The sequence below is a fragment of the Ornithorhynchus anatinus genome, chromosome 9, assembly GCF_004115215.2.
Source record: "Ornithorhynchus anatinus isolate Pmale09 chromosome 9, mOrnAna1.pri.v4, whole genome shotgun sequence".
Classification (NCBI taxonomy): domain Eukaryota; kingdom Metazoa; phylum Chordata; class Mammalia; order Monotremata; family Ornithorhynchidae; genus Ornithorhynchus; species Ornithorhynchus anatinus.
The window spans coordinates 53537605-53549157 of NC_041736.1; the positions used below are offsets into that span (position 1 = coordinate 53537605).

An 11553-nucleotide genomic window follows, 5' to 3' on the forward strand; every position below is an offset into this window, starting at 1 on the left:
GTGTGGCTCAGTGGAAAGAGCCCAGGCTTGGAAGTCAGAGGTCATAGGTTCGAATCCCGCCTCCACTGCGTGCCAGCTGTGTGACTTTGGGCAAGTCACTTCTCTTGTCTGGGCCTCAGTTACCTCAACTGTAAAATGGGGATTAAGACTGTGAGCCCCACGTGGTTCAACCTGATCACCTTGAATCCCCCCAGCACTTAGTACAGTGCTTTGCACATAGTAAGCGCTTAACAAATACCACCATTATTATCATGTACATCTCATTAACAAAATAAATAGGGTAATAAAAATATATACAAATGGGCGGACAAGCACAGTGCTGAGGGGAGGGGAAGGAGCAGAGGGAAAGTGGGGGGAAAGGGGGCTTAGCTGAGGGGAGGTGAAGGGGGAGCAGAGAGGGAGCAGAGGGAAAAGGGAAAGCTCAGTCTGGGAAGGCCTCTTGGAGGAGGTGAGCTCTCAGTAGGAGAGCTTTAATTCTTTAATGTCATTCATTCATTCCATCATATTGATTGAGTGCTGACTGAGTGCAGAGCATTCTACTAAGCGCTTGGAATGGACAATTCGGCAACAGATAGCCACTAAATAGAGAAGCAGCGTAGCTTAGTGGAAAAAGCAAGGGCTTGGGAGTCAGAGGTCGTGGGTTCTAATCCCCACTCTGCCACTTGTCTGTTGTGTGACCTTGGGCAAGTCACTTCATTTCTCTGGGCCTCAGTTCCCTCATCTGTATAACGGGGATTAAGACTGTGAGTCTCACGTGGGACAACCTGATTACCCTGTAACTCCCCCAGCACTTAGAATAGTGCTCTGCACATAGTAAGCACTTAACAAATACCAACATCATTATTATTATTAACAAATGCCATCATTATCCCCGATTAGTCTGTAAGCTCGTCAATGGGCAGGGACTGTCTCTATCTGTACATTTTGTACATTCCAAGCGCTTAGTACAGTGCTCTGCACATTGTAAGCGCCCAATAAATACTATTGAATATGAATGAATCAATAAATACGATTGAATGAATGAATGGGCCCCTGAGCCTGGCCGGCCACAGCCCCCTTCATCCCCTCTGCCCCAAGGCATAGGCGGCAGGGCCCTTTCACTCATCCAATAGTTATTGAGGGCTTACTATGTGCAGAGCACTGTACTAAGCGCTTGGCCGTTGAAGCTGAGGCTATTAATATAGCACCGCGGCCCGGGGCGATTGGACGACAGACAGGCCCCTCGGCCGCTCGGCCGCTCGGCCCCTCGGCCGCTCGGCCCCTCGGCCGCTCGGCCCCTCGGCCCCTCGGCCCCTCGGCCCCTCGGCCCCTCGGCCCCTCGGCCCCTCGGCCCCTCGGCCCCTCGGCCGCCCTCCCTCTGACGTCACGGCCGCGCCAGGACCCCGCGCTCGCGGCCCCGCCCCTCCTCCTCCCTCCCTCCCTCCCCCCCGGCGCCGCTTTCTGGAAGCTTCGCGGCCATCTTGGTCTGAGGTTCCCGTCGCCGGGCTGGGCCGAGCCCAATCCGCCTCCATCCGCAGCCCCCGAAGCGCCGCCGAGCCCATCGGAGGCCGGATAAAGATGCCGGAGAACGCGGCCCCCCGCAGCGGGGCCGCCGGGGCCGGGGGCCGCGGCAAAGGGGCCTACCAGGACCGGGATAAACCCGCCCAGATCCGCTTCAGCAACATCTCGGCCGCCAAAGGTACCGCCCCCATTAGCTTGCATTCCTTCATTCTTATTTAATACTCACTATATCCTTATACTCATTCATTAGAATATTAATGATGGTATCTGTTAAGCGCTCACTCTGTGCCCAGCACTCTTCTAAGCGCTGGGGTTGATACAGGGTAATCAGCTGGTCCCACGTGGGGCTCACAGTCTTCATCCCCATTTGCCAGATGAGAGAACTGAGGGCCAGAGAAGTGAAGTGACTTGCCCAAAGTCGCACGGCTGATAAGTGGCGGAGTCTGGATTTGAACCCACCACCTCAGACTCCCAAGCCCCGCTCTTGCCACTAAGCCACGCTGCTTCCCATACTCATTCTTATGTAAATCGTGTTTATTGAGGGCCTACTCTGTGCAGCGCACTGTACTAAGCGCTTGGGAACTACAATTAGGCAACGAGAAATAATAAAAATGTTGGTATTGTCTCTGTTGCCGAATTGTACATTCCAAGCGCTTAGTACAGTGCTCTGCACATAGTAAGTGCTCAGTAAATACTATTGAATGAATGAATGTTAAGCGCTTGCTGGGTGCCGAGCACTGTTTTGAGCGCTGGGATAGATACAGGGTAATCAGGTTGTCCCACTTGGGGCTCACAGTCTTAATCCCCATTTTACAGATGAGGGAACGGAGGCACCGAGAAGGCAAGGGACTTGCCCAAAGTCACACAGCTGACAGGTGTCAGCCAGGATTAGAACCCATAACCTCTGACTCCTAAGCCCGGGCCCTTTCCACTGAGCCACGCTGCTTTGCTCACTCATTCTTATAATAATGTTGGTATTTGTTAAGCGCTTACTATGTGCAGAGCACTGTTCTAAGCGCTGGGGTAGACACGGGAATCAGGTTGTTCCACGTGGGGCTCACAGTCTTCATCCCCATTTTACAGATGAGGGAACTGAGGCACAGAGAAGTTAAGTGACTTGCCCACAGTCACACAGCTGACAAGTGGCAGAGCTGGGATTCGAACTCATGAGCCCTGACTCCAAAGCCCGTGCTCTTTCCACTGCGCCACGCTGCTTCTCGCAGCTTATGTAAAGCGTGTTTATTGAGCGCTTACTCTGTGCAGCGCACTGTACTAAGCGCTTGGGAACTACAATTCCCGAACAAGTAGAGACAGTCCCTGCCCACAACGCGGTCACAGTCTAGTATCTCGCCCAGCGCTTGGCACATAGTAAGCATTTAACAAATAACATAATGATTACATTCATTTTCCTGCATAGACCTCTCCAGTATTTCAGTCCCTCGAGAAGTGATTAGGATTCACTGGTACAGGGTATGTGTTCCAGAGGCAGGAAGATCTGGGTTCTAATCCCGGCGCTCCCACTTATCTGCCATGTGACCTTGGGCAAAGCATTTCTCTGTGCCTCAGTTCCCTCATTTGGAAAATGGGGATTAAGACTGAGCCCCATGTGGGACAGGGACAGTGTCCATGCGAGGTCATTGTGGGCAGGAATGTGTCTTTTATACTGTACGCTCCCCAGAGCTTAGTGTAGTGCTTTGCACATAGTACGCGCTCGATAAATTCGATTAAATGAATGAACCCGATTTGCTTGTATTCATCCCATTGCTTAATACAGTGCCCAGCACATACCATCGTTATTGCTGCTGTTACCAGGCCAGTCATATCCTCAATTTAGAGTCAGAAGACATATAACTTTGGTGAGGTTTTTCTTAGATTATAAAGCACATTCATAATGAAGTGAGAATAAAGTCTCACTCTAGGCTTCAAGGCTCTCCATCACCTTGCCCCTTCCTACCTCTCCTCCCTTCTCTCTTTCTACCACCCACCCCGCACGCTCCGCTCCTCTGCCGCCCACCTCCTCGCCGTCCCTCGGTCTCGCCTATCCCGCCGTCGACCCCTGGGCCACGTCCTCCCGCGGTCCTGGAACGCCCTCCCTCCTCACCTCCGCCAAACTGATTCTCTTCCCCTCTTCAAAACCCTACTTAAAACTCCCCTCCTCCAAGAGGCCTTCTCAGACTGAGCTCCTCTTCTCCCTCTACTCCCTCTGCCATCCCCCCTTTACCTCTCCGCAGCTAAAGCCTCATTTTCCCCTTTTCCCTCTGCTCCTCCACCTCTCCCTTCCCATCCCCACAGCACTGTACTCGTCCGCTCAACTGTATATATTTTCGTTACCCTATTTATTTTGTTAATGAATTGTACATCGCCTTGATTCTATTTAGTTGCCATTGTTTTTACGAGATGTTCTTCCCCTTGACGCTGTTTAGTGCCATTGTTCTTGTCTGTCCGTCTCCCCCGATTAGACTGTAAGGCAGGGACTGTCTCTATCTGTTGCCGACTTGTTCATCCCAAGCGCTTAGTACAGTGCTCTGCACATAGTAAGCGCTCAATAAATACTATTGAATGAAAGTCTTGGTTTCCTCTCTACCCAGTTCAGTATCTATTATCGAACTGTACAATCCAAGCATTTAGTACAGTACTTTGCACATAGTAAGCGCTCAATAAATACTGTTGAATGAATCTACTATCCAAAATGCTTCTTTTGATCCTGCCTCCTTCCAGGCAGGAATTATCAGGTTGCTAAACCCAGTTGGTCAGGTTGTTGTCCCCGGGGTAGCTTGCCTGATGTGGCCTGCAGGCACCCTGTCCATATGATATGCCCTAATCAAGATTACACATGAAATTTTGTATTCCACAGTACGTATTTGTAGTCATTCTCTATGGTCCTATCCACATTTTGTGGTTCAGTTTCTTCCTACCAAGGGTGGAGATGTATTTCAGACCAAACTCAGCTGCTTCACTGGGCCTACTGAGAGTTTTACTGGAGATAAAAGTAGGCTTATGCCTCCACGGCTGTTCAACTGTTATTGCTTGAAACTGGATGTAAGCATCACATTTTCTATCCACTTTATTAGCAGTTACTTCACATCAGCTCCAACAGCTGTTGTCATCATTATCCTTAATGTAAAATTAAGCAGTTGAAAATCTCTATTATCAGTACTTAGAATTTGTTCTTTTATTGTTTTTGATGGTATTTTTTAAGCACTTATTGTGTGCTTTTTACCATCTTGGTATTTGGAGGAGAGTTAGAATTCATGTATTTCCCAAAACTGAGTGTTGCCATATTGTGGAAAGATGTATTTTTGATGATCTGATATTAATCCTTTTTAGTGGAAGGTATGTTAGCTCTCCTTTCATTGGACGATGTTGATTTTTTTTTTCTTCATTTTGCCTCCTTTCTTCCCAGCGGTTGCTGATGCTATTAGAACAAGCCTTGGACCAAAAGGAATGGATAAAATGGTAAAAACTGCTCTTTTTCCTTAAAAATCTTGGGACACATAAATTGGTCTTGATTACACCATGCCAATGTCAGAAGCATTTATTGAGCACCTGCTGGTGTGCAGTGCTATTTCAGAAGCTTTAAGATTACTAAAAAAGGAGATCTCTCTCTCCTCCAGGACATTCTTCAAGAATGAGGAAGGACAAATTGTCAGATAACATTTATATTTAAGAGTGCATGAATCAAACTATGTACAAGAACACAAAAATATAAATGCTATTTTCATATATTCCTGGCTATTAGAATAGGGATTTGTGGTAAGTTGTCTCTTAAACTGTCAAACTACTGGGTTTGTGAATATTCTTTAGCAAGTTAAATTGATACTGAGCTTTTAAAAAACTTGCTATTTAAACTTTCAGATTCAAGATGGAAAAGGAGATGTAACCATTACAAATGATGGAGCCACTATTCTAAAACAAATGCAAGTCTTGCACCCAGCAGCCAGAATGGTAATGATTTTTAGATTTCATCTATAAAAATGAAAACATAAAAGGATGCTCTTTGGGAAAGAGTAGTACCTGAAGAGTTTTCTATGAGTTAAAACTGTTTTTGTACAGAATTTTATGGATATTTTGATGGTAAAAAGATCTTTGATGGCATTTCCTTCAACTAGGTGATTTATTGCTTAGTCATTACCCAGTGAAGAAACCTACAATCAGAACCAGTCTCTGAACTTCTGACAGTGTATTTAGACCAGACTTTCTTTGGCCTTTTAGTGGCATGTAGTTGAATTTTAGGCCATTACCGTCAGATGCAAGTCTCATGTGTATAACGGATTAATGTTACTAAGCCACTCTTGATCTGGACTCTACTGTAAATTTAGGCCTGCTAAAGTTTAACTGCCTATATTCCATAATTTGTTTCCCCGTAGTGATAGCGAGACAGGCTAATGAAGTAATGAATTGTAATCAATCTATCTCGTATTATAGAGCACTGTACTGAGTGCTTAGTAGAGGACAACAGGCACATTCCCTGCCCACAGTGTGTAATAAGACTCTAACCCATTAATAGGTTTGTAGTGAGTAATAACTTTTGTATGTTTTGGTTCCATAGCTGGTGGAGCTGTCCAAAGCACAAGATATTGAAGCGGGTGATGGCACTACATCTGTTGTGATTATTGCTGGGTCTCTGTTGGACTCCTGTACCAAACTTCTTCAAAAGGGTAGGTAGTTTAGGTGGTAGTTAAACGATACAGCCAAAGATGGAACTTAGAAGATATTAAGTAAAAGCCTTGAGGATGTTTATTTTGAGGTAACCTTTCCAAGCACTTAGTAAAGGGCTGTGTGCTCAGTTGATATTCAGTAAGTAGGATGCCCTTTCCCTGTGGATTTTAAATTTGTTTCTGCTTCATTTGACACATGTATGAGTGCTTTTTTATTCTCATTGTTCCTCATAGAGGTTTTGGGGTTATTATCATCCCTAAACCTAAAATCCATTATCCAGACAGTAAAAAGGCAGCCCAGAAATTAAAGGGGCAATCCACAGTGGTGACTCTCAACATTTTCTATGAAAAATTTGAAAGATATAGAATATGATAATCTATGAATATTTTGTGTCGTAAAGTGTGTTTACCATCTATTAAATTTGATTAACAACTTGACTTTCAAATTGCCAGGGATACACCCAACCATCATTTCAGAGTCATTCCAGAAGGCTGTGGATAAGGGTGTTGAAATCTTAACTAAAATGGCCCAACCTGTGGAACTGAGTGATAGAGAGACTTTGTTAAACAGTGCAACCACGTCCCTGAACTCAAAGGTAAGAAGAAATTAGATATTTTCTTTTGTTCTTGTTTGGGGTGTGTGTCCCATGAAAAATCGGTAATAGCTATCAATGGAGAAAATCAGGACGATGTTCTGCTCTCTGTAACTTGATTTTTCCTATCTCACTGCTTCGGAAGTTGATTTCCCTTGCGTTAAATTTCTCGTAGGTTGTATCTCAGTACTCAAGCCTACTTTCTCCGATGAGCGTAGATGCAGTGATGAAGGTGATCGACCCAACCACGGCTACGGGTGTAGATCTTCGAGACATTAAAATAGTTAAAAAGCTTGGGTGAGAATTTTTCAGCAATGAATGTAAAATTTAAACTAGCCAAGAGAATGAGGGTGAGTTTATATGTCATAGAAGTCGGTCAGTAGATGAAATGACCATCGTCTTTCTGTTAAGTACCAGGGTTGTGGGGCAGCACCCATAGTTAACTGGAGCACTTGTTCCACTAGTGAGATAACAGTACAGATTGGGGGGGCTTTAATTTTGTAAGTGCTCACATGTTTAGCTCATCACTCTTTCTCTCTCCCTGTCCTCCTCCTTAGAGGTACTATTGACGATTGCGAATTGGTAGAAGGCTTGGTCCTCACGCAGAAAGTGGCAAATACTGGTGTGACCAGAGTTGAAAAAGCCAAGATTGGTCTTATTCAGTTTTGCTTGTCCGCTCCAAAAACAGATGTAAGTATGAACAGGTTGCTAGAAGTGTTCAATTTGGAAGGGATGTAATCGTATGGTCTAGTCCCCAAATCCAGCAAACATGCTGATCTACTAGGCCAACAGTCTCACCCAACTATTGGGCTGCCTCTTTAATCCCATGTGAAGAAGCCACACCTCGACAAGAGTCAGAAGGCTTCATACAGTGATGACCATTTTATTTCACTAGAGGACTAATCCAGTTTTGGTAACGTTTGCATTTATTGAACAATTCCTTGAATTTGTCCAGAAAGCATATGTTCCACAATTTAAATAGCATATTTTGAAAGAGATTGTTTTGTATGACTACTGACACCTAATTTCCAGACAGGGAGCAAATTCAGATTACAAAATTAGGTGAGCTGCCAGTCACTTCCATTTCTAACCACTTTGTGGTCTTCAGTGCTCCTTTTTTGGAGGTGTAGAGGCACCTTATAACTTTTATGCTGAGGAATGCCCCATTGCATCATCTACAATTTTAAATTCTTGAATTGGTGATTGCAGCTCAAAATGGTTGCCCTGCCCAATTGCATGGTCATAGAAAAAGTTTGTTGACTGCCAGGCGTTGTTTTGGGGGTAACTTGAATGCCTTGCACTGAGGGAGGTGGGAATCCGGGGAACCTAGGCAGTTCAGGTCTCTATAAGTCCTCCTTGGCCCCCTAAAATTCATGGCCCTCTTTTGCCCCCATGCTGAAAATGAAAAGGTGGCATCTCTAGGATCAAATTATTGTTTTTCATGGTGGTATGGTAAGACAGCTGCTAGCCTGAGGAAGAAGGCTAGATTGAGCCTAGGCTGAGCCCAGCCCCAGACCATGCAAGAGCCTACTGTTCTAAATTTACCATTGGACCTGGTGTTTGAAGAAAAAGGGTTACAATTTTGTGCCTTTATCAATTATATCACATCCTAAAATCCCTCCTCCAACAAGCCTTCCCCAGTTCATTCCTGGTACTGTAAATAGAGTAAATCCAGCAGCCATTTCTAGGATTGTCATTCAATTATATTTGAGCACCTACTCTGTACAGGGCACTGTATACTGTACTAAGCGCTTGGGGAAATGCAAAACAGATTTGGCAGAGTCCCCATCCACAGTGAGCAAGTGCTGAGGGTGGGGTGAAAATCAGATGATTTAGGGGTTTGGATCGGAGCGTCTAGGTAAACCAGGGGGGTGGGTAGGGGAAAATGAGGGTTTTGTCAGGTGGTGTTTGGATATGAAGGGGGAGGGAGTTCTAGGCCAGAGGGAGAATGTGGGTATTTATACATTTATTTATATCCAGCCTCAGCACTTCTGTATGTACAATTCAATTATAGATGTAGTGGTTCATTTGGATTATTGTGTAAATACTTTTTTGGTGTGCCTTCCCCATTAGTGTGTAAGCTCCTTAGTGGACAGGGAACATATCACTTTATAAGAGCTTAGCATAGTGCATTGCAAGCAGATGCCCAGTAAATACTACTACCCGCTACTAGAAATGATAGTGCAATCTTATGCTACTTTGGAGAGGCTTCGATTTGGGTCGAAACACATCTTTCCAAAGCCAAATTGCTAACTCTACATTAACTTTTTCTCAACAGATGGAAAATCAAATTGTTGTTTCTGACTATGCTCAGATGGACAGAGTTTTGCGCGAAGAGAGAGCCTATATCCTAAACTTGGTGAAGCAAATCAAGAAAACTGGATGTAACGTGCTTCTAATACAGAAGTCTATTCTCAGGTCTGTCAGTTGTTAGAGAAACAAACTGCTTATTGTTTAGGCTTTAGAATATTTAATTGCCCTATTTCAGGAATTAAACATATACAGTTAGCCAACTCTGATGGCTAGAAAACTTCACACACCATCTGGCAAATCTGTGAATTTAGAAATAACGTGTAGCTTTTCTAATTGGATCCCAGGAGGACAGATAACAAGAAAATAATTTATCCTACCAAGAAAGGCTTGTAATTGCCAATTGCTTCCACTTGCTTATTATGAAAATGTTTTCAATTATCCTCAAATAATCTGATCTATCCCAATTGGGGGCCGGTTTACAAATAGGAGAGGTGAGAGTCGTGCTTTCTACTTCTGTGTATCATTTTGAACTTCTGAGTGGCTGATTTACTTTAAAATACTGTAGGAACCTAATGATGAGTTAAATAGTCCGATTTACTTTTTATTTGGCCATGGTGAAAGCTTTAGTACAGTACTTGGCAAATGGTAAACAGTAAATACTATTATTACTGTAGTCAGTGCTATTTATTGAGCACTTAACATTTACAGAGCATTGTCCTGAATGCATAATGTTGTTAAATAGTTGAACGTAAGGTTTTTCATGTCAGGTTTTTTGTTTTTTTGTTTTAGAGATGCTCTGAGTGATCTTGCTTTGCATTTTCTGAACAAAATGAAGATAATGGTGGTCAAAGATATTGAAAGAGAAGACATTGAATTTATTTGTAAGGTAAGTGAAGTCGTTTTTAATCATGATATTACTAATTTGAATTTATGGACTTAGTAGTTAGTATAATCCATCATTTGTGCCTTTCAAATTTTGTTTTTACAGACCATTGGAACCAAACCAGTTGCTCACATTGACCAATTTACTGCTGAAATGCTGGGCTCTGCAGAGGTAGCAGAGGAAGTCAGCTTAAATGGCTCAGGCAAGCTGCTTAAGGTATGAGCGTAATTTGCAAATTTCAGAAACGTCCTTGCTTTTTCCTTCTCAAATACCTAATTGCAATCTTTATTTGCTGCAGATTACAGGTTGTGCAAGTCCTGGGAAAACAGTTACAATTGTGGTTCGTGGATCTAACAAATTGGTGATCGAAGAAGCTGAGCGCTCAATTCACGATGCTCTGTGTGTCATTCGCTGTCTAGTGAAAAAGAGGTAGTGTGCATTTATCACATCTTTCCCTTTGCCAATTCCTTCCACTGAGGGGTTTTTTTTTTTAATGTACCGTTTTACCACACAGGAATACTGTAACCAGCACAATTTAGGCACTAGATAATTTGGAGGGTGGGGGTGGATGCACTACCTTTTTAAACTGAGTTTTCTGATTGGGGGAGGGGGAAAAAACTGAATCTCTGTCTGTGAATTTCAGAGCTCTGATTGCAGGAGGTGGTGCTCCAGAGATAGAGTTGGCCTTGCGTTTAACTGAATATTCCCGCACTTTGAGTGGCATGGAGTCCTACTGTGTACGTGCTTTTGCAGATGCCATGGAAGTTATTCCCTCTACGTTGGCTGAAAATGCAGGCCTTAATCCCATTTCCACTGTAACAGAACTAAGAAACAGACATGCGCAAGGAGAGAAAACTGCAGGCATTAATGTTCGAAAGGTAGTATTTTCAACTCATAGTATTTTGAACTTGTAGGATCTGCAACATATTTATAGATATCAAACTATTCCCCAAAGACTTAATTTTACTAATTAGAATTCAGTAGAAATAAAACTTTGATGTTATATAGAAAGGAATCTAAATATATCCACACTAAAAAAAATATATATGCACTCTCGAAGGGTGGAATTTCCAACATTTTGGAGGAGTTGGTGGTCCAGCCCTTGTTGGTCTCTGTCAGTGCTCTGACCTTGGCTACCGAAACAGTCCGCAGTATTCTCAAGATTGACGATGTGGTGAGTGGATTTTGAGAATTCTACACTATACTCTTCCATACCAGCTCACGTTCAGTTTAACAACTTGTTTTTCCCCTTCCCAGGTGAACACTCGATAAACTTGCCAGCGGCATTGAGATGGTTTAAAGAATATGCAGCTATAGTGGCAGAGTGTCGCTGTGGTGTGTTTTGTCGTTGTTTTGAAGACTGTTTCTTTGCTGAAACCCTGTGTTGGGCTTCCAGTTGGCACCCACTTGAAAACTCCTGTGTCAACACTATTAAATAAAATTTTTTGGTTTCAAAAAGCATATTCTCTCTCTTTTGAAGAGTTTAATATCTGGAATTATGTTTTCTGATGGGAGAAGCAGTGTGATGACACTGTATGAGATGCATAGTGGATTGATTGTAAGTGATGCACACGAACTATTACACATTGGGTGGGACAAGGTCCCTCTCCCACAAGGAGTTCACAGTCTAAATTGGAGGATTTTACAGAGGCCGCAACAGGCATGA

At 43.6% G+C, this 11553-nt stretch overlaps 1 protein-coding gene across 1 annotated transcript; it reads left to right on the plus strand.

Moving 5' to 3' along the window:
• The first annotated feature begins 1445 nt into the window (after nucleotides 1-1445).
• CCT4 (chaperonin containing TCP1 subunit 4) lies at nucleotides 1446-11348 on the plus strand. Its single transcript, XM_029072409.1, has 14 exons — nucleotides 1446-1678; nucleotides 4904-4956; nucleotides 5356-5445; nucleotides 6050-6158; nucleotides 6612-6754; nucleotides 6927-7048; nucleotides 7309-7441; nucleotides 9030-9169; nucleotides 9794-9890; nucleotides 9993-10103; nucleotides 10186-10316; nucleotides 10531-10765; nucleotides 10948-11061; nucleotides 11145-11348. The coding sequence occupies exons 1-14, from the start codon at nucleotides 1558-1560 to the stop codon at nucleotides 11157-11159; spliced, it is 1614 nt and encodes a 537-aa protein (XP_028928242.1). The 5' UTR covers nucleotides 1446-1557; the 3' UTR covers nucleotides 11160-11348.
• The last annotated feature ends 205 nt before the right edge of the window (nucleotides 11349-11553 follow it).